The sequence below is a fragment of the Mercenaria mercenaria genome, chromosome 19 (genome assembly GCF_021730395.1).
Source record: "Mercenaria mercenaria strain notata chromosome 19, MADL_Memer_1, whole genome shotgun sequence".
In the NCBI taxonomy this organism is placed as follows: domain Eukaryota; kingdom Metazoa; phylum Mollusca; class Bivalvia; order Venerida; family Veneridae; genus Mercenaria; species Mercenaria mercenaria.
The window spans coordinates 16177850-16203831 of NC_069379.1; the positions used below are offsets into that span (position 1 = coordinate 16177850).

The 25982-nt window shown below is 34.5% G+C and overlaps 2 protein-coding genes across 2 annotated transcripts; both read right to left on the bottom strand.

The window, feature by feature from the left end:
• Positions 1 to 515: 515 nt before the first annotated feature.
• On the bottom strand, positions 516 to 2559 carry LOC128550975 (uncharacterized). Its single transcript, XM_053531187.1, has 3 exons — positions 2340 to 2559; positions 1323 to 1883; positions 516 to 985 (listed from the first exon to the last, which is right to left on the bottom strand). The coding sequence occupies exons 1-3, from the start codon at positions 2467 to 2469 to the stop codon at positions 516 to 518; spliced, it is 1161 nt and encodes a 386-aa protein (XP_053387162.1). The 5' UTR covers positions 2470 to 2559.
• A 7316-nt stretch (positions 2560 to 9875) lies between these two features.
• Positions 9876 to 15722, bottom strand: LOC123543032 (tryptase-2-like). Its single transcript, XM_053531826.1, is given in 9 exon segments — positions 9876 to 10121; positions 10956 to 11113; positions 12221 to 12309; positions 12951 to 13130; positions 13550 to 13638; positions 15054 to 15103; positions 15106 to 15140; positions 15443 to 15602; positions 15605 to 15722. Coding segments are annotated over 9 exon segments (1029 nt in total). The 5' UTR covers positions 15708 to 15722; the 3' UTR covers positions 9876 to 9956.
• Positions 15723 to 25982: the final 10260 nt, after the last annotated feature.

A 25982-nucleotide genomic window follows, 5' to 3' on the forward strand; every position in this document is an offset into this window, starting at 1 on the left:
GTGCCTTTTGAGTAGTAAGTTCAAAGAATCACTGAGATTATGTTGTGTTAATAGGAATCAAGCTAGTGTTCGTATTGTAGTGGAAGGAGCTATACAAGTATTCATATACATTTAAGTTTGCATCCACTAGCTCCGATCGGATTAAGCGTTCGTTTTTAGTATTATCATCTGCTGGCATCAGTTCTGGAATACATTAAAGACATAGTAGAGCAAATGACATCCTAATGATAGATGAAGACTATTTTGATAAAAATATCCCGCTAGTAACTACTTTATTGTTCATTTTTCGTCATAAAATGTGGTCGTCTGGAACCATAGCTTTGAAAGGACCATATTTTAAACATGGCAAATTACAACGAAGTGGTAATGTCCAGTTCCTGCACTATAATACAGAGTCTAGCAGTATATATCGACGATTGTATGTACTTTATATGATTATGAATGACATTACACATATCTCAATGGGTAGGATTTGTATATATTGTCTTTGCTTAAAAGCATCTGTTTCACCAAAGTCATATAGCAGAGAGTAAAACACCTGTGAAACTGGTGTACCCCCAGCCACCAATAGAGGCATCGTGAACATTAACATTTTTAGCCCATACATGGTCCCCTTTATTTAGCTGCATCACAACAGTGACAGAACCTTGAGACCGCTTGCCAGGAGAATCACCATGCCCATATACTGTAACTAACCTAACTCCATTCTTTACAATACAAACATTGAACTTAGATTTTGGGTCAATGTGGCTCAACACAGATAACGAAAATAAATAAAGTCCAGGTTTTGAAGCAGTGAAGATGCCAGTGAATCGGTTATAACCTCCATTTAGGTTCAAGCGAACAGTCTCAAAAACTACAGTTTGTCCGCGCCCAAGATGGTGAACCTCTGGTGTAAGAACCACTGCATGGAATGCAACCTGTGAAACACCTCTTGTCCAACGGCCTACATTATTGTGGTAAATGTGTGCCCTGGTTCGCATATCTGAAATAAGTAAAATATTTGTTACTAAAAGTAAAAATGCAGTTCTTACGTATATTTGGGCGAAATGAAATAAACTTTATTTTATGTTAAAATGCATGGTATAAATATTGTTTTACATGTAGTTTACACTTGCTAAGTTCCTCTGTATGACAGAATTTCATTTTCCAAACTGTTAAAGAAATGTGTTGTAACGCCATGAAAGATAAATAGTTGAAGCATTATAAGATTTTTTTTCAATATAATTAATTTGAAGTAGTTAAATATTTTCTTTGAATAAAACCTATCTTGTTACACTAATGTCTTATAATAGGATTTTCCAGAAGTAAAACGAAATTACAATCACCTATTGTTCTATTCAGTAGAATATCTTCGCTTAAATTTTGCCGATCTTCTTGTTCCGTTCCAGTTGAGGTATTTAGATTCGAGCCATTGGAATCTGTTGTGCTTGTATTCGGTTGTATAGATCTGTTTTCATATTCTTGAAATTGCATTCCTTCTCTTCCAGATTCATCTTTTGATATGTATGACTGTAACCCATTTAATTTATTCTGCAGTTCAGAGAACTCTGTTTTCAATTTTTCAGTCTCCTCGGCTTGTCGCGTAAAGTTAATATCCATGCTTCTTATGATATCGTCTTTCGTTGCAACCGCTCTTTTCAGTTCGCTTACTTCTGCATTCAGGTCTTTCAAACTATTTTCGTTTTTGGAATTCGATCTGGCAAGTTCCTCAACGCTCTCTTGAAGAGACAAGATGTGTTTTTCTTGCATGTCTAATTTGGATGTAAGGTCACTTAGGATCTTAGCAAGATTGTCAATAACTTTTTCTGGTTGAAGGTTTGTTTCTTTATTTTGATGCAGTTCCCGGATTGGAGACTGTGTAGTGTCAATGTTTAGCATATCTGTTAGAAAAGAGAATATGAAGTTTACAGTCTTGAGATTGGACAAAATTAACCTTTCATGAAACGCTCCCTCTTGATAAGGTTCAAAATAGAACTTGAATAGAAAATTTGTTGACTTGATATAAATATGACCTGCGGTATTTTAAACCATTATTTAAAATTGTACTCTTGTCAACATATCAGATTTCATCTTAACGTTTTCATATTTATACAAATGTACTTCAGCATTTATACACAGGACGGTTTTCCTTTCCATACTTTGAGTTAAGGGTTTATTCTACATTGTCTGGGTAAACGACATCACACCATGGCTTCCATTTTATCAAACCTGCAGAACTACCTTAGTAGAATTTATTCACTTCTGCAAAAAAGTAAATGAGCCATATTTATTCTAAAAGCAACAGTTTACATAAAGTAACTTTATTCTTAACATAGAAAAGTTTGAAACAGTATTACCAGTCTTTCCCTGCGCCTCTGCTTTCTCTAGATATATCCTACTTGTAAAAGGACCAGTTTCTCCTATTACTAAATGTAAATATCCTGCAAGAATCACCGGAAGAGCGTAAAATTTCATCTGACTGAACATATTTGTTTTTTAAATTCACGACGGATGAAATTTTGATATGACAAAATGTTTTCGTGTTTAAAAAATGCTCGTACTAATATATTGCAGCTATATATCACTAAATACATATAATTTACTTTAACTGATAACGGCAAAGTAACAGCTTACTTTTAATCATGTGCGCCTTTCTCGACGAGGCATTTTTATTTATGATATGTTGAAGTAGTCATTATAATAGGAATTTTGTAGATATAAATCAATGTATTTATCCTCCTTGAACACATTTAAACTTATCATCAAATCTTAGTTCAACAAAGCCGTGGATGATTTCTGTTAGGGGCCCGTTTCATAAAGTCTACTAAGCACAGAGTTAGTACTTAGGAGTAAGGGTTTTCACGAACATATTTTAGGAACATTCGTTTTAAATATTTGGTTATTCTTACAACATAAAAATGGATAAATGTTACATTTTAAAGTGATACAATTGATACAAGTTATTTTCAATGAAACAGGTGTTTGTTTTAAAATTCCATGTGTAGGAGAGAACTTAATTTAAATTGTATAAGCTGTTGTGAACGGTACCATTTGTGCAGTCTGATCATGATCTGCACTGTTCGCCATTTAGTCAGTATCGTTTGGTAAGCACCCCTTTTGGTCAAAGGGAAGTAACAGTTTTCTCATAGACTTACATTGTAATGTTTTGGGTTATAGCCCTTTCCTAACATTTAAACTTTTGATGCCACCTACCCAGGGTGAAAGAACTATTCAAGGCCTAAAAGAAAACATCCAGAAATATACATGTTGACCATCATTTTTGTGCACTTTTTTCACCCGCAAGTCAGTAACCCCCAGTCCGGCAGTGAATTTTTGTTTACATTTCATAAAAATACCAAATCACTAAAACAAGCAAAATTTTCAAACAAAATACACTTCAAATATTTTTTCCTCCATTAATCATGGCTTAGAACTTCAATTTAGGAAATAAAACAGTTTTCAAACATATTCAACAGATATTTCACCAATGAGAGACCACTTTACATCTTAAATATTTGTCTCGAAATACCATATACTTTTTAAACCAATCAAAGACCCTGTTAGTTATTTCCCTTTGACCTAAGGAGATACTTTTTTCTTTTTATATGAACAAATATTGCTCAGAATGATAAAATAAACATTTACGAATTGAGATATGATTACCTTTTTACTCGGATACCCATATGCTGAAAATCGCTGACGAAATTTTGGTGGCGGGACCTGCCTGCATTCTGAGATAGAGATAATATTTCACTTGAATCAAGAAATCCATGATATTTCAGTCACCGTACTCCTATTATTTTACCCATATGGTTCAAATGAGGAATGCATACTAATAAATGTCCCGTCTAATTACTTGCGTGTACATTTTATGAATACGCTGATATTTATGTCGACGTTGGGTCTATTTCTTACCCCACCCACCACCAAAATCGCGTGTTTTCATAGATTTTGCACCTTATGCGCCTATCAGACAACTTTAGAATGCAAGAGTGTAATCAAAACTGAACGAATATATAGCAATAAGTGGTACAGTCAAGAAAATTAATATATTGAAATCTATATATACGTTAAACGAACCCCGGGGAGCAGTCAAAATAAGCACCTGACGTCCAGAAATTGTTAGAATTTGACTGCTGATGCTACATTCTACAGCCTGTATTAGAAAATATGACGTGCAGAACTTGTTAAAAGTGTAATGTCACTGTTAGATATTTACTTTTTACCAGACTGGCAAAAAAAAAATGACATAAATCTTCATGTAGTTCCGAAGATTAAGGATAAAAGTAGGAAAATTCTCAAATGAACACTAGTATTAATGCCCTTTTCAGTTTCTGTAAAAGAAAAAATGCATTACAGGGGAAGCACCATGCATTTTTGCCAATGTGTTAACACAATCTAACGAAAAATATCATTTAAGTTACTCAAAATAAACGGGACATCATAAAAATAGGCAAAAAATAAGTATTTTGCTATTAAAGGGAGGTAATTCAGATTCGTATTATCATCTATTGTCAATCGCGATTGATAAATTGTTTCCCTTTATGGTGAAATATCGTCCATTCCGTATTTCTCACATAATTAGCGATGTGCTAACGCAATTACGTGGCTATATTTTAATAAATCAGCAGTTATTTTAACTATAAAGCCCCCTATTTACCGTTCAAATAAACCTTTGAAAGAGATACTTTTTTCATTTTTCGAAAATAGTACAGAAAATAAAGTAAAATTGACACCAGCGACTGTTTCAAATACAGATTTGTCTAAATTTTATGCAAATTAACACAAAATGTATGAGATTGATCAAGATCAAGGTCCAGCTGTATCATTTCAGACATTCACTGGGCTTATACTTTTTTATAAAAAAGAACGCTATCTTTATTCTTTTTGCCAAATAATATTCATTTCTCGGATTTCCGATTTACACAGAGCTATCTGGTTCCAGTTATTACTTACTGTATTCACAATTGTGCATATATAAGCTTGAAATTCAGTCGAAATCATATAAATATGCATAGAACAGCATATACGCTGCAATATAGCTTTCTGAGGCAGAAAAGTACCTCTCCGTCACACCAGTACCAGTAGTAATCCCATTATTATGATAAATTTTCAGGAAAAATCTATGTGAAGACACGTTTTATGTTTTAAAAGTTTTAAACCAGACACTATCATGCAAATGAAACACATTCATCGTGTATTTCTCTGTTTACAGCTACCCACATGGCATGGCAATATAGCAATTCAGGGTGCCCTTTAGGTCAAAGGGAAGTAACAGTTTTCCCATAGACTTACATTGTAATGTTTTGGGTTATAGCCCTTTCCTAACATTTAAACTTTTTATGCCACCTACCCAGGGTGAAAGAACTATTCAAGACATAAACGAAAACAGCCAGAAATATACATGTTGACCATCATTTTTGTGCACCTTGAAAATACCAAATCACTAAAACAAGCAAAATTTTCAAACAAAATACACTTCAAATATTTTTTCCTCCATTAATCATGGCTTAGAACTTCAATTTAAGAAATAAAACAGTTTTCAAATATATTCAACAGATATTTCACCAATGAGAGACCACTTTACATCTTAAATACTTGTTTTGAAATACCATATACTTTTTCAACCAATCAAAGGCCCTGTTAGTTATTTCCCTTTGACCAACAGTTACTAGTAATGGTACTGTCCAATATAAAAGATGGACAAGTTCATTATAGAAATTTAGCAACATCAGGGCTATTTATAAAGATTATGTTTGCATTTGTAAGGAGGTATTAGCTATGTCCGAAAACTGTTTCTGTACGGCTACTGGTTCCAAGCCGGTATGGAGTTGTCGGTAATAAAATACCTGAATTCAAAAAATAGAATAAATGCAATACTTTAAGCGCAAACAAATTCCGGGGGTACATAATATTTAATGTTTTCTAAAGAACTAAATGCGAGCTTCATTCTTGTATTGTGTTAACGTTGTATATATAATAGATGTTTTGCATATTGCGTATAGTTCAGCTCATATTTAGTACCTTTAACGGTAACGGTAAATAAGATCCACATAAAGAAACCCTAATTCAACTTTACATATACCAACGCAATGTTTGTAAATATAAATTGGGCACAGATCCGCTTTTGGGACAACTGACCATTAAAATCAATGGACAAAATTTTATTGAAGGAAAATCTACAATTAAAATGTAGATGTAATAAAAGTATAAATGACGTAAAGCTTTTTCTTTTAATGTTTCGTTTAGGCAGTATAAGAGAGAGAGAGAGAGAGAGAGAGAGAGAAGCTAATAGGAAAACGGTGTAAATTCAACTTAAACCACAAGCAGTATCGGTATCGGTGACATAAACAGTTCTCACCCATACATGGTCTCCCCTGTGTAAAAACAGAGCATTGCTCTCATTTGCCAGAACCAACCTGGCCAACCAGGCCCAATGTTCACATAAACAACATTCATCTTAGGTTTCAGGCCAACGTGACTCAAAAAAGAACACTAAAACAAAACAGTTGGGGTATTTAATTTACGATGTTATTAAAAATTTTCTATTTCACACACAAAGTATATTGAAAGGTAGACCTGGACGTTTTCATCTGTTTACTACAGACTTCATCCGCCAACTAATCTCTTGTTGACTAAAACCGACGAACGCTGTTACCTGTTCAAAAACTGCATTTCAAAACCTGACAAATATGCTTAACATAGAATGAAGAATACGATTATTCTGATGCTTTTGGAACAATATAGCCCATTTTACTGAATTTGATCCAGATTTCATGACAATTTATAGTCCACTAACGTTTCATAAAGAAACGAGATTCCCTATATGTAATTAATGAATCGAAGACGTCCGATTCGACGACGACGGACTGACGGACGGACTAGATATAACGAAAAGTGACCACTTAGGTTAGAAATTATGGAACAAATTTGGGCAACACTGCATTGTGCTTTCGTATATGCAATCTTGCGATTAACATGTATGCATTTGTGATTCTCATTTTCAAATGCTTCCTTCTGACAACCCATTTTGCTATGCTAAATGACCATTTGTGCGTGTTTCTTTCTTAATTCATACATGCTTAATTCTAAGAAATGATCTATGCTTGTTTCATTTTTCTAAAATATTTGTGTTGCTTTCGGACATGCTATTATCTGACAAACTACATCAATCATAATTCACCTTTTTTTACTAATGGTTACTTGCATTGTGTCTTCTTTGGAGCGTCAGTGGTGTATGCTATTTTATGACAAGAATGTATGCGGTTCCTTAAATGTTTAAATGCTAGGAGCTTTGATTCTTACATATAAATTAAGCTGTGGGTTGTGATGCGTTGTGACAACATACATTTTTAAATTCTGAAATTCTTGTTCAAGTGGAGATAACCCCCTTGTGCTAAAATACGGAAACACACGAACTGTACCGAGAGTGTTAATACTACACATCCGGTAACCGGACAAACAACAGAATTATATTGTTATCTGAATCCAAGTGAAATACGCATTGTTTATGAAACACTACCTTTACCTATTGTTTAGTTAGCAGATATTTAATAGCGCGCTTAAAATAGCCTACACCACAAAATTATGTCAACTGAATTAATTTTCTCCCCACTAACGCAGACGAGTATGTTTAGTAGCCTTAAACTGAGATGTAATGTAGCGCTAGACCTGTATCAGTAGTATTTTTTGTTTTTTATTTTGTAACTTACGACTAAAATTTAACTCGGCCAACGCGGTATCACCAGCAGCACCGAAACTTTTTAAGTTCAACACTCTTATATTACATAATTAACAATTAAAGTAGCTGCCTGTCAAAAAAAGTTGCTTTTAAATGCTGCTTTAACAAACAGCCAATGAATGCTTGACGATTCAAATTGTTGTCTCAGAAGCAGGACTATTACCCTAAATGTTAAAATATCTATAGAGTTTCAATCCGGTATCTGTATTTAAGATTTGGAGGTAGTAACTTGTATGCAAAACTTAAACCAGGACTTTCTGAGTCTTAAAAGGGGACATAATTTGGCCAAAATACATGTCAGAGTTATGGAGCTTGATGATAGGACCCTAGTTTTATAACCCCGAAGACACACTTGAAGTTACAATTAATTTAATATCTGCATTAGTTTTGGAGATACTAATTTGCACGCAAAACTTTAACCAGGATTTTCTAAGTTAAGAAGGGGGAATAATTCAGATTTATGAGTTATGGAACTTGACTAAGTGAGGTTGGTAATTGACCTACAAAAAGAAAAAAAGTTTTAAAGTTATGTCTTAAAGTAATGGCTGTATGAACTTTGCAAGCAAAACTTTAACCAGGATTTTCTAAGTCTAAGGGGGAATAATTTAGCAAAATACATGTCTTAGTTATGGGACTTGATGCTACCACCTAGTTTTATAACCCCGAAGACACATGCGATGTTTCAATTCAATATCTGAATTAGTTTTGGACTTGTCCGCCAGATTTAAATCAGGATTTTCTAAGTATAAAAGGGGAATAATTTGGCCAAAAGGTATGTCAGAGCTATGACACGTAATGCTGTCACCTAATTTGATAACCGAAAAGACACATTCGAAGATTTAATTCAATATCTGCATAAGATTTGGAGATAGCAACTTGCATATAAGACTTTAACCGGGATTTTCTAAGTCTTAAAGGGGGCATAATTTAGCCAAAATACATGTCAGAGTTATAGGACTTGACCTAGTGAGGTTGATAGTTGACCTAGAAAATGGAAAAATAAATTTCAAAGATATATGCCTTTAAATGATAGCCTCATGTACTTGCATGCAAAACTTTAACCAATGTGTGACACTGACGCCGACGCCAGGGTGAGTAAAATAGCTAGACTATTCTTTGAAAAGTCGAGCTAAAACGAATGGTATCTCAAATGACTTAATGCGATAAATAAGATGTGTACATGTTTGATGATACTCAGGCCTTTCGAACTTGATTACCGGACGCCTAGACAATTATTCAAACAGGTTAGGTTCGGTCACCGGACACATAGCCAAAATGTGCAGTATCGTATTTTTTTTTCAGTGACTTAGCGGAAGCTTCCGAGCACGAATATAAAAGCGCCCTCTGATGTCATAATGATAAATGTACATTATGGTAACCTCATTATGCTTAGTGCTATGCTGTATTCTGCATTGTGACAAGTGAAATTGTGTTTGTTTAAAACTTTGTTAGCTGTTCATGCTTACGAGTTAGCACATTCAACCTGTCCAGGAGCCACTTCTGTCCATATTATCAGCATATAGACAACAAAAACACATGGGGAAGGTGTGTCTAGGTGAACCACAAGCTAATACACCGAGTGATGCATGTCACATTGCAACATGACCGAAAGGAAGATAATGGCATATACTTATGAAGAAGTAACTATGATATTAAAATGAAACAATTAAGCATGTATGAATGTCAGAAAGGAACACGTAAACATAAGATGCACAAATGGTCATGTAAAAATGAAAATGGGATGTCCGAAGGCAGAATCTCTTGCCGCCAGCAGGTTATGGGTTAATAAAAGTATTGTGGCTCGGCTAATCTACGGTGCCCCTAAAGTGACATGTTACACACTTTTTTTCCAATTAGGTAATGTGAGACTTTTTTTTATTTCGTTTATAAACGAAATCATTTCGTTTAAACGAAATAAAAAAAGTCTCACATTACCTAATTGGAAAAAAAGTGTGTAACATGTCACTTTAGGGGCACCGTACTAATCAGTTAAACAGACAACGGTAGAAAAAGCTACGACATGAAAATCACATAAAAAAAATGCTCTTGTAACAACTATAAAAATTGAGCTTAGAAGTATCATATATGCAACGCATTTAATGCCATTGCAATTGGCATGGCAACAACAGAATCACTGTAAAGAAAATGTATATGAAAGAGATAAATGTTCTTTAATTCAGCATGATTGTTTATATTTTTCATATTCTTCTAAGTACACAGTATTGCAAAATCTTTATCCGTGGCTCCTCATTTTGTTGTTGACCCAGTTAAGATATGACGTCACTCTCGTGTAGACCCCAGGACGACGAGCTTTTCCGCATCCATCACCCCAGGAAACCACACCAGCTAGTTCCCAGACACCATGACGTTTACACACCAGAGGACCGCCGGAATCTCCCTGAAAGTATATTGTTTTATCTTTTTCAATGATTTGGAAACATTTCAGAAATAATTTTTACACTTTCACTTACCATACAGATCTAATTTTGGATGTTTCAACTTGTTTTTGACCATCAGGTTTATCACTATATGTCAATGCGTATTACGATTCTACAATATTTTTAAAAATATGATAGAGTACTCTATATACATTTAATAATTTCATACAAATAAGGTATCAGACCCGCAAGGATGATCGGAAATTTCCGTGCAATTTCGTTTTCTCCGTGTCCTACTTCGCTACTCTCAATTAAAAAAGAAATAGCCGTGAAATGCCAAAAAAAATCCAATACGAAGAATACGTCAGTATACGGAAACTGCCGACTGTCGTCATGTGCCCACTACATGAAGTGAGCTTCATACACGAACTATAGTAACGGCTAGAATTTCTTAACCCTTTATCTGTGACCCACTCCGCCGTGGTATCTGGTCTCAAACTTGCATGTCCTTTAACAGCTGAATCAGTAAAAACTACATTTTAAAGTGATACAGTAATACAAGTTTTTCAAATTGGCAAGTAGCTGTATACATGGAAAAACAGTTGGGACATCTGGGTTTATTTTGTACTTTGCTAACACGGTGTAATACTGTATTGTTTTTGGGTCTCATTCACGGTACGTTACATCTAGAAATAAGTTTTATGACGTTATTTATTTAGACATAGCATTCCGAATGTAGTTTTCGTCGAAGTACGAAAAAATATTCAGGCCGTGATGCTATGTTGAGGGAAGGAGATAAAAAGATGTATTTCGGATGTCCTCCTTGCGTTTTCGTAGAAAATAGTTCCATTTACCTGACAAGCGTCTTTGCCGCCGGTAGATGTTGCGCCTGCGCAGATATTTGTTGTATGGACGCTGCTGTATCCTAGATAGTACTTACAATCGTTGTTTGAAATTGTTCTAAGATTAACATATTCCAGCTGGTTAGTAATTGGTGCCCGTCCATTTGGATCTATATATAGAACACAAAATTTGGTTAGTAATAGGTGCCCGTCCATTTGGATTTATATATAGAACACAAAATTTGGTTAGTAATAGGTGCCCGTCCATTTGGATCTACATATAGAACACAAAATTTGGTTAGTAATAGGTGCCCGTCCATTTAGATCTGTTTATGGAACACAAAATTTGGCTAGTAATTGGTGCCCGACTGCCCGTCCATTTGGATCTATTTATAGAACACAAAATTTGGTTAGTAATTGGTGCCCGTCCATTTTGTATCTATTCATAGAACACAAAATTTGGTTAGTAATTGGTGCCCGTCCATTTGGATCTATTGATAGAACACAAAATTTGGTAAGTGAATGATGCCCGTTCGTTTATTTACAGAACACAAAATTTGGTTAGTGATTGGTTATCGTCCATTTGGATCTATGTTTAGAACACAAACTATGGTTAGTAACTGGTGCCCGTTCATTTAGTTTGAAATCGGTAAAGGATTGGTGCGCACCGATATTGAACAAAACTTGTTTTGAACAAAAGTGGTTCGTTTTTTGATCTATTTTAGGAATATTTTTGTTTGTTTGTATATAAGCCTATTTATAATCGGTGCTAGAAACCCATATCGCTGACTCCCTTGAAGACTGTTACTAATGAAAGTGGGCGGACAGAGCAATATACAGAAGACGCTCCTGAAACTTCGCTGGTTCTTTTACGTGCCACGGGGTAGAACACTCATACACGGGACTCTTATCCCAATGCTATTTATTTCAGTTGAAGGAGTCGGAGCCCGAAGACACGACCCCTGGTTTCGCAGTCAAAAAGTGTTACAAAAATGTACCACTGCGTCTGCTCCGTCTTCAGAAACTACCGGATACAGTATATATATCGTCAGGGAACGTGTCACTTACCGTAATGAGTGACACTCTATCCGGATACTGTACATATACCGTTAAGAAACGTGTCAGATGCCAATGACACTTCCCGTTAAGAGTGACGCACCATCCGGACACTGAACATATATTGGCAGGGAACGTGTCAATCGTCATAAGCACTTACCGTGTTTATAGCAGCACCACATATATTGACAGGGAACGTATCAGACGCAATAAACACTTACCGTAACGGGTGGCGCCCCATCCGGACACTGTGCATATATCGGCAGGGAAAGAGTCGCTTGCCTGAGGGAGACAGGCCGCTCTTGTGTACCTGTAATTATATTCCAGAACAATTTCATTGTGACTTTCTTCATATATGAAAAAGTTTGAAACAAATATTTACACAAATTTATACGTTTTGGAAACTGTTCCGTTTGACACCAAAACTATACGATTATTTTAAGTGTATATTGTCAGGGGAGTTAAACGGAAAAGTTTTCCTGTTTCCAATATTGCTTTCAATAGTAAGGCATAATTATCTAAAGGTAGATACCATTTTCTGTCTTAAATACAGCACGTATTTCACTAATGAATACAAACCCCTGTTTTCAACTCCCATTTGATGCGGAAAAATATTCAGTCAGAAGTAATTTAATGAGAGCGTCTCGGCGTCCCGTGCGTCAAAAAGTTCACCGTTCCAGCGGACTAGATTTAAGTTTTATCAACCTTTAAAATTAAAGTCATTTCGTCTGATATAACACTAAAATAGGTATATGTATGTAAAAAAGGGTCATCAAAAATACATTGATCTGTAATGATGCATTCAGCTCTCGCGGACTTTGAAAGGCCGGATCACATTCGGGCGCATGCGCCTTGAGGGATCCAGGTCTGGCAAAATCCACCTGAGGCAAATACGATATGGTAGACCAAGGTACTGTTTTGATAATCCTATGAAATTTAGTCGCCACAAACCTTCCTGAAATATCGACCCTCTTGCTGAGTCTCATCAAAGCTATGTCGTTGGAGTTGGTTTGTTGGCTGAAGTACTCGTGCGGGTAAATTGCTGACACGTGTACAATGTTGCTCGAGTAAATGGACCTCTGATCCTGTACACCCACAGCAACACTCCATTGACTGGCCTGATGTCCAAGTCTGAACAAAAATATATTTGAAACGTACTTATGTTTAATATATATTTTTCAGTCCATCTATTGATTTAATAATGTGAACTTATATATCCAGTAATTTCACTGTGAAATATATCAAATATGCAAAATGTGTTTGAAACATTGAAAAACATGAAATAAAAGTAAGTTTTTTTACGTAAGATCAACTTTTATTCACCCGTAAACGCCAGATCTTTCTTTTTTTTTTTCGTGTCTACGCCACTCTTGAAAATAAATGCATCTTGTGTTCACTCACTGAAAGATATTACGATCTTGACCTGAAAAGATACTTTCATCTACAGAATCGATTCTGTAAACAAACCTACACTGAACCGAGTTCAACATCTAACTTTTTGTATCCAAAGTTGTTGAAAATAAAATCAAAATTTACAACGACATACTTACTCTTCAAAACAATGGGCCGCCGTCATAACCCATTGGTCTCCGACCAAAGTTCCACCACAGACGTGCTGTCCATAATATCTCAATGACACCTATAACGATATTCAAAGCATTCAATTATATTTTTTTGTTGTTTAGTCTTCTTTAAATATTATAAAGTGGTGATTTCTTATTTGAATTCAGTTTCAGTTTCAGTTTATTGGCAATCAGCAATACATTTGCCTTTGGCCATTTACAAATATAAAAAAACTTATGGCAAAGACAATCATACACGAGAAAGTGAACATATATACAGAAGACAAAGAACAAAACAGAATAATTGTATTCGATCAGAAGACAAGTAGATTTTCAAGAGTATTCTTTCTCACAGTTAATGCTTCTTTAATATATTTTGCAAGACTATATATACATCTTTTACTACTAGATGACATTAGTGTATTAAACTTTTGCACAGTAGGCCATGAGCATCGGCCCAGGTATTTAGATCTTATGCAACTATAACGTGGACAACATAATATGAAATGGTATTCTGACTCGATAACATTTTGATTGCATAATATACATAATCTATTATTCCTTTCTACATTAACATATCTTCCTAGCTCTATCTCTAAATTATGTGAACATAATCGTAAACTAGTCATTTGTTTCCTTAGGTTGTCATTTGATATGACATCTAAATACTTTTCAAAACAAAATGCAGTTTATATTTACAATAACTATCTAATTTATAATAATGAATAATAATACCGTCATTTTTTTCTCTGTACAATCATTTCTTACAAGCAAGCCGACACGAATTAATTCTACTATTATTACCGCTAATTACCTATGTTACAATTATTTATCATTCGTTATATTTTCCCTGATTATAGAAGTAGAATATAAGTTGCCTCGATTGAGGATAAAAAGGCAGTAGGTCCGTAAATACCATGGATAATTTTCGCCTCATTATGTACCCTCTTTAGGTATTTCGGCATTCTACGACGTAAATACACTGATTTCCGTAAAGACCATAGAATGCCGAAGTCCCATTCGGCGAATACGTAATTTGCCGAGTCAACCGCCTTAAGTAATACATTAACTGCTATTTATCTCTTCATGGCGTTTCGTGCTTAAGATTTGAACGTACTTAAAGCTGTTCTTTTAAATAGACTAAAATAGGAAGAATCGGTAAAAAAAATATTTCCGTATGTTGATACTTGATCGATCTCAAAAACTGGAAATAATTTTTTTTTCATGAAAGTTAACACTTGATGTTTTGACAAAATAAACGCGAAATTGTGACATATTATATATATAATATTGATCGGCTATAAAAATAACTTTTAAAAAGTCTTCAAAAGAGTTTTCTGCTCATAACTGATAAGAGTTGTGAATCGGAAACATGTCGGAAATTAAAAAACATGAGTCCTTTCGAGAATACGTTTGATACTCTCTCATGAATTAAAAATAGTTCTTCGTATACATACGCACGTGTTATTAAGTTATTCTGTTATATATTTACCTGCCATGGAAATTCCCCGTGTTGCGCAATACTACCGCCGACAATTTGTGACTTGTGGAGCCGACCAGGGTTGTACCACAGTGTGAACTTCCGAATGTGCTGGTGAAAAATAATTTAAAATGTTTACAGCTAAGATCTGGTTTTAAAATCTCAAGAGGACCAAAGAAACGTAGTTGAGCAGGATGGGACTTCAAATTGATTACGGTCTGTGTATGTACAACAACAACAACAACTACAAAGAAATCAAATACAGCAAGTGATGTTTATCCCCATCCATGAGGTTAAAGCCGCATAATATATGTATTCAATTTGATACAAAAATCGTGATAATTATTATTTTGGAATGATCAAATTTAAAGTCGTATTTTTGAATAGATGAAAAATATTACCCTGTATGCACTGTCGGAGCAGGTGTCGCATGTGGCGCATGCGTCAGAGGAGCGGAAGTGACGTGATGGGAACTCTGATAGTAACAACACATTTGGAACACCCCGCAATAGTTAAGAGTATAAACATGACCTGGTGAGCAAGCTCCGTTCAAACCACTGACATATCATAACAGTGTCCATGATAATACGAAGTGCAAACTAAAATGAAAATATCTGTCATTGAAATACGAGGAGAAAACGGAGGTGATAAACTGTTCGTGGACATATCGCTGAGATAAGGCCTAACTATAGTAAAGGAACCAGCGTGGGGGCCATCTGGTCTAGTAATGGCGAACAGGTTTTTGAACACTATTTTTTAACTTGGCATGTCCACAAAGGTTTCTGTTGTTTAAATTTTATTATGGATGGTATTTTTGAAATTTTGGTAGAAAAAATGGGACAGGGGGTTGTATTTGGTGAAGTGAAAGTCAAATTTAGTATGAGTAGTACTTCCAGGTCACAGCAGTGTGATTTTGATGTGATTTTACAGTAAGCAAATGTGACAAGAGAAATTTCTCTTAGAAGATACATGACCCCTACTTTTCTCTTCATAATATGTCAGTTTTATCATAACTCTTTTAAAATGAGGTAAGGATTTGTTCTCTGAAATGGGTCTAGCTATCTTTGGTAGCTCTTTAAAAATGTCAGTTTTATATAAAATATATAGGGAATACTATTTAGGCGTGTGTGACCATAACAACGTCAATTGCTGAAATATTGAAAAAATGACCAAGGAGTAACGAAGAACAGGCTGAAATACTACAACAGTCCATGAAGATACGAAGGAAATGATAACAAATAAATGGAAATTCGCAGTTTAGTCTCCGTAAAAGTAGTTACCTTGATTTTATTTGATTTGGAGGAGCGGCCATTATTGTTTGAATCGTGATTGTTAAACATTTTAAAATCACGAGAGGTTAACTTTACTGAGTAACAGAAATTTATTACTTTTCAACCTTTGTCCATATATAGACAACCAGGAGCATTTTTTGGACGAACGGACCATGTGGTGAAAGGCCTGGCCCACAAAATCAAACAAAAAATGTATTTTGTGTGTTGTTTTAGAATTGGTTAGAGCCCTGTATCAATTCATAGAGATGTGCGCAAAAATTGTCGTAGTGACTTTGACCCTTTACGCCCATTTTTTCGGTATACACATTTCGTGTCTGTGTATGGGGAATAAAAGGAAAGTCTTTTTAGAGTTAAGTATCAAAATGATTTTTAATTGATCGTCATAAAACGTTTTTAACCCTTCGTCATTTTACGCAATAAAATTTTTAACGATTACAATTTTTGACGGATATACATGATTTTTTTTTTCATAAATATTAGTAAAGCATAAAAACTTATGAGCCCATAAAATAAAAATGATGTTGTAAATCTTCAAAATAAAAAAAAAATACCCTAATTTCATAAGTTATTGTCAGTTCCTGCGAAAATTGAAAATTGATTTCACGAAAATAGGTAGTGGTATAGATTTGCTGAAACAAACAGTAGGTAATAGCACGGGTTCTTTAACGAGTACAAGACAAGAAACCAGTTTCAGTGGAATTAGAAAGTCTCTTTTTGGGAAATTGTCGATCAGATAGGACGATCTTATGTCAGCCAGCTGTTAGAAAAGTAACGCTTAAGTGTGGATGGTCTACACTTTTCGCTGATCTATGTTATCAATTGAAGTATTTTTTTCACCTGTCTCAAATACCGTCATCTGTCAGTTATCTAGCGCATTGGTAGTTGTACTTAACATTTCCCAATGTACCCTGCTAAATTTCTAAAATGGACTGGTCCATCATTCAGTGGGGGCAATCATTTGTTATTCAAAGAGGTTTTCACTGAAAATGTATTAACTTAACAGCAAAAAAGTGCAGATCGTGATCAGACTGCACGGATGTGCAGGTGATATGTCTGCACTGGTCGCAAAAGGCAAAATCAATCGTGTTCAGCATGATAAGGGTTTGATTGTGTTTCAACATAGGCTTTTAAATTATTTTTTTTAAAGGGAAAGTCGTGGATTTTAGGCATGCCAATTCACGGTGATCTCATAAAAATACGTTGTACCCCCCGCCCCCGCGCCCAAGATTTCTAGTCCCAGTGCCCGAAGAAAAAAACAACACATGTTGTAGACATGCTAATGATGTTCTTGATATAGATTCCAAGTGGGGAAAGAACAGTTTTTGGAATAAATGTTTTTTTTTTTATTTATGAAATTTCATGTCGCCAGGGTCCGGGGTTTTTGTATCGTTTTTACATGAATTAAAGACATATTCTAAAATGGGAAACCCGTGAAACATTAAAATAACACAATTCTTCTGTACAATGGAATGAAAGTAAAGAAGAAAATACCTACAGTCCTATGGAAATTTTAACAGTGCACGGCTGTCTACAAGTCGAAATTTGCAGAACTATTACAAGTGACTTTTTAATGGTAAAACCAATTGATTTTATGTGGACAATTTCGTAGAATCGGCAAAAGCGGCTATTTCTTTTGCACGTGGATATCAAATTTTTAAAGATGAAATGAATGGAAGCTGTCTTATACATTAAATTTAATTTCGTTGATTAAGAAACCATTAAATAAACGAAAATTAGCCCCCCGAATAATTAAACCTTATATTCTTAAAGGAATAGTTATGTGCTTCAACGCAATTTTAATAATTAAGTCGTAGTTCTCTTGCAATATCTTTGACAAGAAAGAGATGTTTCCATTTATGTGGTTTTAACATACATGTAGTTGACCTTTGGAAAGACCGAAAACGTCAGATGTTAAGTCTAAAATTGAGTTATGTACTATAAGAAGTAAATCGTGTATGTGTACTCGAATAGGACATTCTTATCTGAAAATTTTTAATTAATTGTGAACATCACGATGTGCCTTAAGGGGTTGAGAAATTCAATATGAAAAGTTTCCATATTGCTATCATGGGCAAATTTTCCCTTCAAAAGACTTCTGCCTTAACAGGAAAACTACTTATTTAATGTAGAGGAACAATAATTGCCTAGTGTTAGAGCGTCCATTGTGTGCGGGAGGTCTTGGGTTCGATTCCCGGCCGCGTCATACAAAGACCAGTATTAGCTCCCTTGCTTGACGCTCAGCATTAAAAAAAAAGGAAATGGCCTCTTCTCTCATACCCTAGTGGCGATAGATTCCATCGGAATGAGTATCGAGAGTCATTTAATATAAGTTTTTAGAACTTCCTCCACATCGACCTAAAATAAATTATGTATAAACTAAAAAGTTACACTCGGCAATGTTCGTGTGATTACGTATTCTCATTGGGCAGTTTCGGCATTCTTCGGACGTAAAATGTAGCTTTATTGCGTAAATGGCTTTTAAAAACCGGAAAAAAGCCGAATCGCATTCGGAGAATACGTAATGTACCGACCACTACCGTAAAACTTCGGTCCGGCAAATGAACAAGTTAATTTATTAAGTGCAGAAAGTTCGTATAAAGAAGGGAGACAACTGATTACAATATTTTGAGCAATCATATTTTTATACTTATATTTTTTTTGAAAATACGGTCAAAACCCCTGTTCAGAGACCGAGTGAAGAGTGGTTTTTTGTGACAGGTAGTATCTCAAAACAGGTGAATTAACATGGTTTTTCTTAACCTTTCCCCGCTAAATTTCTAAAATAACTTGTCCATCTTTCAATTTGAACTACCATTAACTTGTTTAAAAGGATGTATACCAAAAAGATATGATGAATTGCGAGCAGTGCAGATCATGATCGGACTGCACGGATGTGCATGCACTGGTCGCAAAGGCAGAATCAATCGTGTCCAGCATCACAAGGGTTAAACTGCCCTCATCTTGCAAGCCTAATAGCTCTGGTCTTTATGCGTAAGTGGTCTTTATACTGTATTGCAATACTGACTAATGGCAATTTGTTGATTTATTTTTTTGAACACACATACTGATAAGAAATTAACCCACCATATGCTATTTGCAATTATCTTAATAACCACTGTAATTATCTTTATGAACGCATACTCCATATTTACTTTTAACCCTTAGCCTGCTGGTGGCAAGTGATTTTACCTTTATGCAGGACCAAGATCGCCCGCCGTCCATGCATTTCTGATCATGGTCTGCATTGATCGCTTATTAGTAAATTTTCAAAAGAACATCCCATCGAAAAAAATGGATTTCCCAAATTGTATGATGGACCAGCATTTCAAAAAATTTAGAAGGGTAAGAGTAAAAACAATATGTTTTAATGACATAAATTTTATTTTTAAATACACAAACATATCCCGTATTAATCGAGGAAATGTGTAAGGGGCTTTTAAAAGGGGTTTTTCTTTCCCTGTTTGAAACGATAATTAAAACCGGTCATGAGAAAACCAAATAGGGGCTTTGCCCCCAGCAGGGAACCCCATCAGCCTGCGCATCGCGCGTCTGGTCAGGACCCATGCTGTTGTAAGGTTTCTTAATTGCTATAGGCAGAAGCAAAACGCATGGATCCGCCAGACTGCGCGGATGCCGGGTTTGGGTCGGGCCATGCTGGTCGCAAAGCCATATTTTGGTTTTTTTCAGGGCCGGCCCAATTATTTTTTTTAAATAAAAAAATTTAACTTATTTATAGTTAAATATGTTTTATTTATCTTTTTTTTCTTGTAATTTTTTATGAACCGAACTTTATTTTTAAAAAAAAAAAGGGGTCCGGGGAGGGCCCTTGATAATGTTGGAAAACTTTGGCAAAACCCTTTTAAATGATTTGTTTGTTGATCAAATTTTGATGTATAATGTTAAAAACTATATATTAAAAATAAAAACAATGGGCAAAAAAAGTAAATTAAACAAAAAACCATGTTATCATTTTGTTCATATACTTTAATTTGTTTTTAAGTAAAATTTTACCCATAAAAATTGAAATTTTAAAAGGAAATTTGATTAAAAATTTTAAAAAGGAATTCCAAAAAAAGGAAAAAAAGGGTTGCCCAGTTTTAGTAAAATAAAGTACTTTTAAAGTTCACAAATTCGGATTAAAACTAAAATTTTAAAAGGCCAACCAATATTACGTTTTGGCTGAATTTAAAATAAACCGAACAGAAATGTTTTATTCGTGTAACTATTCTATTTCCCATCAAAAGCATATTGTCATTCTTGATTAAGTACAAAAAATGCATAACTTAATTTAAGAAAATAAAAAAATTATGCAAGCCCTTTTTGTTCAAAAGTGTAAACACTTTAAGAAAAAAGGTCTTGGTAAATGTTATTTTAGATTTTTTTTCATTTTTAAAACATATAAAATAATGATTAATACAAAAAAATAAAAATTCGGGTTTTTAAAATAAAACGCGTACTCACCCTTTGGCGTCTCCCAGCAAATTAGAAAAAAAAATTGCAAAATTTTGGGTTTTAAAAAGAATGACCGCCCCCGGCCCGAGAAACACCAAGTAGAAAAAGAGGAAAAAGAAAATAAAAATTTTTAATCTCAAAAAATTTTACGATCAAAAAGGGCAGTATTATGCAAAACCCGGATAAGAGGACTAAAATTTGGGGGTCAGTTAACTAGTGACTTTCGGAGTGACGTTAAAATGGTGCAAGTATTTCAAAATGATTTTCAAGACAAAAATAATATTATTTTGTTTTCTTTTAGCTCTTCATGATGAGTGCCCTGACCTTGTGTCGTTGAAAATAGTAAGTCATTCATTTTAAAAAAACCCAGTCAGTCAAAAATCATAAAAAGATTTTTCAGGGCATTCGGGACAGAATGCCCAAATATTTGTGCCTGCAACCGAATGAAAAGGGTTTTTTTGAAAAAAAAAGTTGTTTGGGCAGACAAAAGATACCACCCGACGAAAAAACTATACGTTTTGCAAACGTTGGTTTTTTCTATTTTTTTGAAATCCCAGGAAAGAGTTTTTTTAAATGATTTTCCTTGCCCGTATCTTTTTTTTTTTAAGTTTTCAGTTTTACTATCAATGCTTTTTTCCATAACAAACAATTTTCCCCCTAGAGTATTCCCATTTTTCCATCCTCAAGCGATGCATGAATAAAAATTTTAATAAACAAAACTATGAAAGAAAAGCCGTTTTTGTTCAAAAAACATTTAAAATGCGGGGTTTGCGTTAATAAGGTCCCCAGAATGGACATTTAAAGGATTTGACAATAATTTAAAAGACCAAAAGCGAGTTAGTGTTAAAATTTACGGCGGCAAAGTAACATGCAAAAAAACAAGGTTTAATTGGCAGAGTCTAAAAAACAATTAAATTTCCGGGTAGTTTGATATGCTTGCAAAAATTAAAAGAAAAATGGCTTTGTACTAAAGTGGTCTCGGGTCGTGCCGAAAAGAAAAAAAACAAATAAAATAGCATTAATTTTGCTATGCCCAAGGTTTTAAGTCTTACCCAATTTCAAAAGCTTCAACGGATCATCCTTGAGAAAAAGTGTTGTTAAAAAATCTTAAATTTTCAAAAACCAAACTTTTCCTATAGAGGGTCTACATCTGCAACTCCCGAGAATTCCAGACCGGACCAACCGGGTCAGTTCGGGGTTGTAAAAAACAGACGAAATTTTTTTTTTCTATCCTTTTAAATTTCAAGATCCGGGGAGTTCAAAGCAGACGACAATTTTACATATTCCACAGGAAATTTTAAAAAAAAACTTTTTGTACAGAAAAGGGAAAATTTGATCAGTTAATGGAACGCGGAAACTTGAAAATAAGAAATATTCAAAAACAGTTAGCAACTTACACCCCCGCCCCCCCCCCCAACACCACAATTTTACATTTTAGTCAGTAAATTTTAGAAAAAAGAATGGGCGCCCTAATTTTTTATCGCCCCTCCTACTTTTTTCTACATTGCAAGTTTATCAAAATGCCAAAAACTATTACATAAAAAATGTTAAAATTTTTCATCTGGACACAATTTATACGCCCTTTCGACAGCCTCACATCCTTTCAGTCTTACATGTTTTCATTGTTTGCCATACAGTCATTATCTTTTTTTAAGTCTGTGTTCGTAGCCTATTTTTTTTTACAGGAAGGGAAATTTTGAAGCTATTCAAATTTTTGTAAATTTGTTAAAAGTTTCTCCAAAATGAGATAAACAAACTAAGAAAAAATTAAGAAATGAGAGAAATATTAAACAAAACACTAAAGAACAAGTGGGCAGCGGTTGAAGCTTCTGGTAAGGGATAACGTTGTTGTTCAGTTTTAAAAATTTGTATCAGATTTCAAACTTTTTGTTACAAAATCAAGGGGAAAAATCTGCCTTTTCTCTTTCAAAGGGGATTTAAAAAAAGATAGAGAAACTCGTGTGCTTATTGAAAATTTTTTGAGACTTAGTTTAATTTTTCTCAAAATCTTTTTTTAATTATAAGCATTTTAACAAGACAATGGAAACACCCCCTGCTTTTACGAAACAAGAAATAACAGTAAATGAGAGCAAAGCACTTAGGTCCATTGGAACTTATTGATGAATTATATGTAATTTGAAAGATTCAAGTTATAAACAAGAGCTTAGAGAACACTTGCATGAATTAACTGACAAGGAACATAAATTATTTGGGACACTCCTACTGGATTATTTAACGTATTGATTTACACCAGTCCCTTAAATGACCTCTGTTTCAAACGTGATCTTGACCAAACATAATCTAGTTTTTCCTGGCAAAAAAGTTTTATGCCAAGTGATATTGACCATTGACCTACTGAACCAGAACCAATAGGGGTACTTTTGCTGTCATGTCAAATCTTTACACTCATAACAGTTAAACAAGCGTTCTCCAGTTATCATCCGGAAACTGATTAACAATAGACCGGCCAACATCATCATCATTAACCATTAATATTTACCATATACTCCCTCCTTCTTCGAATGAGGACGAATAAATTTCAAATTAGAAGATGCCCAATGTTTCCTGCCTAGTCCGCCAATGCAGAGTCGTAAAATAGGCAAGATGATCAATAGAGATAGGGGAGAAAGACAAAGATACACGAATGTTAAGCTCAATAGAGATCATCCTACTTGGCATGACAATCACTCTAGAAGTTACAAATTCTAAGTCAAGAGGTTCTCAAGTAAACCCGTGTTTTCCATGATTCTGGCCACCGTGTATCACCAAAACATTTTCAGTCTCAGCCCAGAAGTTTGATGATGAAACTTTATTTGTCACTTATAGTTAAAAAAAAAAATAAAAAAAGCTAATATCATGTTTAAAACTAACTTTAAGTTAATTAACTATTTATCAAATGACTTTTTTTCAGTATTGATGGTCGGTTCTCATCTGGAATTAAGTCTTGAAGTTTTAGTAAAACTGTTAGTATAATTACAAACTCAAACTCACTGAGATCGAAAGATGTTTGTGAACACGGGGCCAGGCCCCTGTGACCTTGATCTTTGATCCAAAGAGTCCACACAATCTACAGGGGTCATCTACCTCTGCATGTCAAATCATTCTATGCAGTTTTCAATATTGTGGAGGTCATGTGGTTCACAAGTATTTGATCCAGAAATAGTTTTTTTTCCATCTTCAATGCCTCTGTGACCTTTCCCTTAAGTCAAGTGACTCCCAGAACATTAAGGGCATGATCGGCTTTGGTAATTCCTATGATCGTGATAAAAGTTCCGGGTCAAATGAATCTAAAGTATATGGTTTGGAAACTGTTTTCAAAGTTCTGGTTCCTGTGACCTTAACTTTTGATGAAGTGATTCAACAGAGGGCGCAAGATGGCCTAGGTCACTCACCAGGGAAACACTCCATAACAGTGTAAACATATTTGGCATTGTGATTTCAAAGGAAACAAATATTTCTGACCAATTTCCATTAAAATTGATCAAAAATGTGGTCTCTTAAGTGTAAAACAAGTGTTTTTCTTCAATTTTGACCTAGTCAGCTAGTTTTTAGCTAAGATGACCTACAATCGAATTCCACCATATATTTGATTAAGGGCAATCATTCTGGCTAATTATTCATCAACCTCGAATAAAAAATAATCCTCTATCGCCTACAAAATCGTTTTTATTTGATATACTCCTAGCGACCTAGTTTTTTTTGATCCGCAGATGACCCATATTCAATATTGAAACCTTAAATTATATCAAGGCTACATTTCCGACCAAATTTCATGAAGTTCAATTGAAAAATAACATCTCATTGCTTACAAATGTTTTTCTTTGATTTGACCTAGTGGACCTAGTTTTTGACCACAACAAAATTCAATTCACATTAGAGATGACCCCATATTCAATCTGGCCAAGATTTTGTCAAGGCAATCATATTTGACGTAAATGTTAGCTATGAATATCCAGTGTAAAATGCAACCCTATTGCGTACAACGTGGTTATCTTATTTTGACCGGGTGACCTTGTTTTTTACTCTAGATGACCTATATTTTTTTAAACTCCACTTAGATTCCATAAAGATTCCGTGTAAAATGCAGCCCCTATTTAAGGTGCCCCCAATTTGAGCATGTAAATCACATTTTCCAACTTAGGTAATTGAGACTTTTTTATTTCGTTTAAACGAAAGATTTCTGTTTAAACGAAATAACTATTATTTAGATTATAAAAACTATATTTAGGGCGCAACCGTACTATTGCATACACAAGGTTTTTATTTGATTTGACCTGTGAGACATTGACAGGTTATTTTGTTAATGATTTTTTCCCAAATGAGACCTCATCTTGGTAAAAACTGGCTATGAATATATTATATAAAAATTACGTAGAGCAAAAAACACTTCAGAATAGTTCTTAAACAAAAAGCAACCTATTAAAGAAAATCTACAATGAAATTAAATGTTTCATCCAATTTAAGAACCAAAACAACTACTACTATCTCCATATCAGCACACATCATGATCTTCGGGTTGGCATTTCAGTCAATTTTTAGCTGTAGATTAATATTATGCCTCATAATCATGAAATATTCAGTATTATTATATTTACAGGTCTTTTGGGATCATTGAGTCCATTCAACATATATTTAATTACATTTCTACTTAAGCCAGCGCTAGGTGGGGGTGGGAGCACATTTAATTACCATCATGAAAAGACTCAATCAAACCGGGTCTGCTATTTTCATCTTGGCTGCATTCTATGCTTCCAAAGGATCTTTTAACGAATTTTATTTTTCAATTTTTAAAAAAATTTAAAACGAATTTTTTAACTATTTTAAACTAAAAATTTTGTTGCCATTTCCCAATCTCACATGAAAAAAATCGTCGCCGAACGTGAATATTTGGGGGGAAAAAACCCCCCAATCTCTGGGGACAAAGGCGAATGGAAAAAAATAATGTTTTCTTTCGAATTAATGACATGCTCGGGGGTTTTTTTTTTAAAAAATTTGGTGCAAAATTTAAACACGAGTACAGGTGTGGTAACTAAAAGTGTCAGGTATTAATTTCCCGCACGCTAGTTTCCGCACTGGGAGATAGTGAAGTATGTCAGCCCGTCTGGGAAAAGTAGACAGAAGGATATTTTATTGATTTTTGCTCTCACATGGGGTTAAATTTTACCCGGGCTTTAACATTTACAGCAAGATTTTAAGT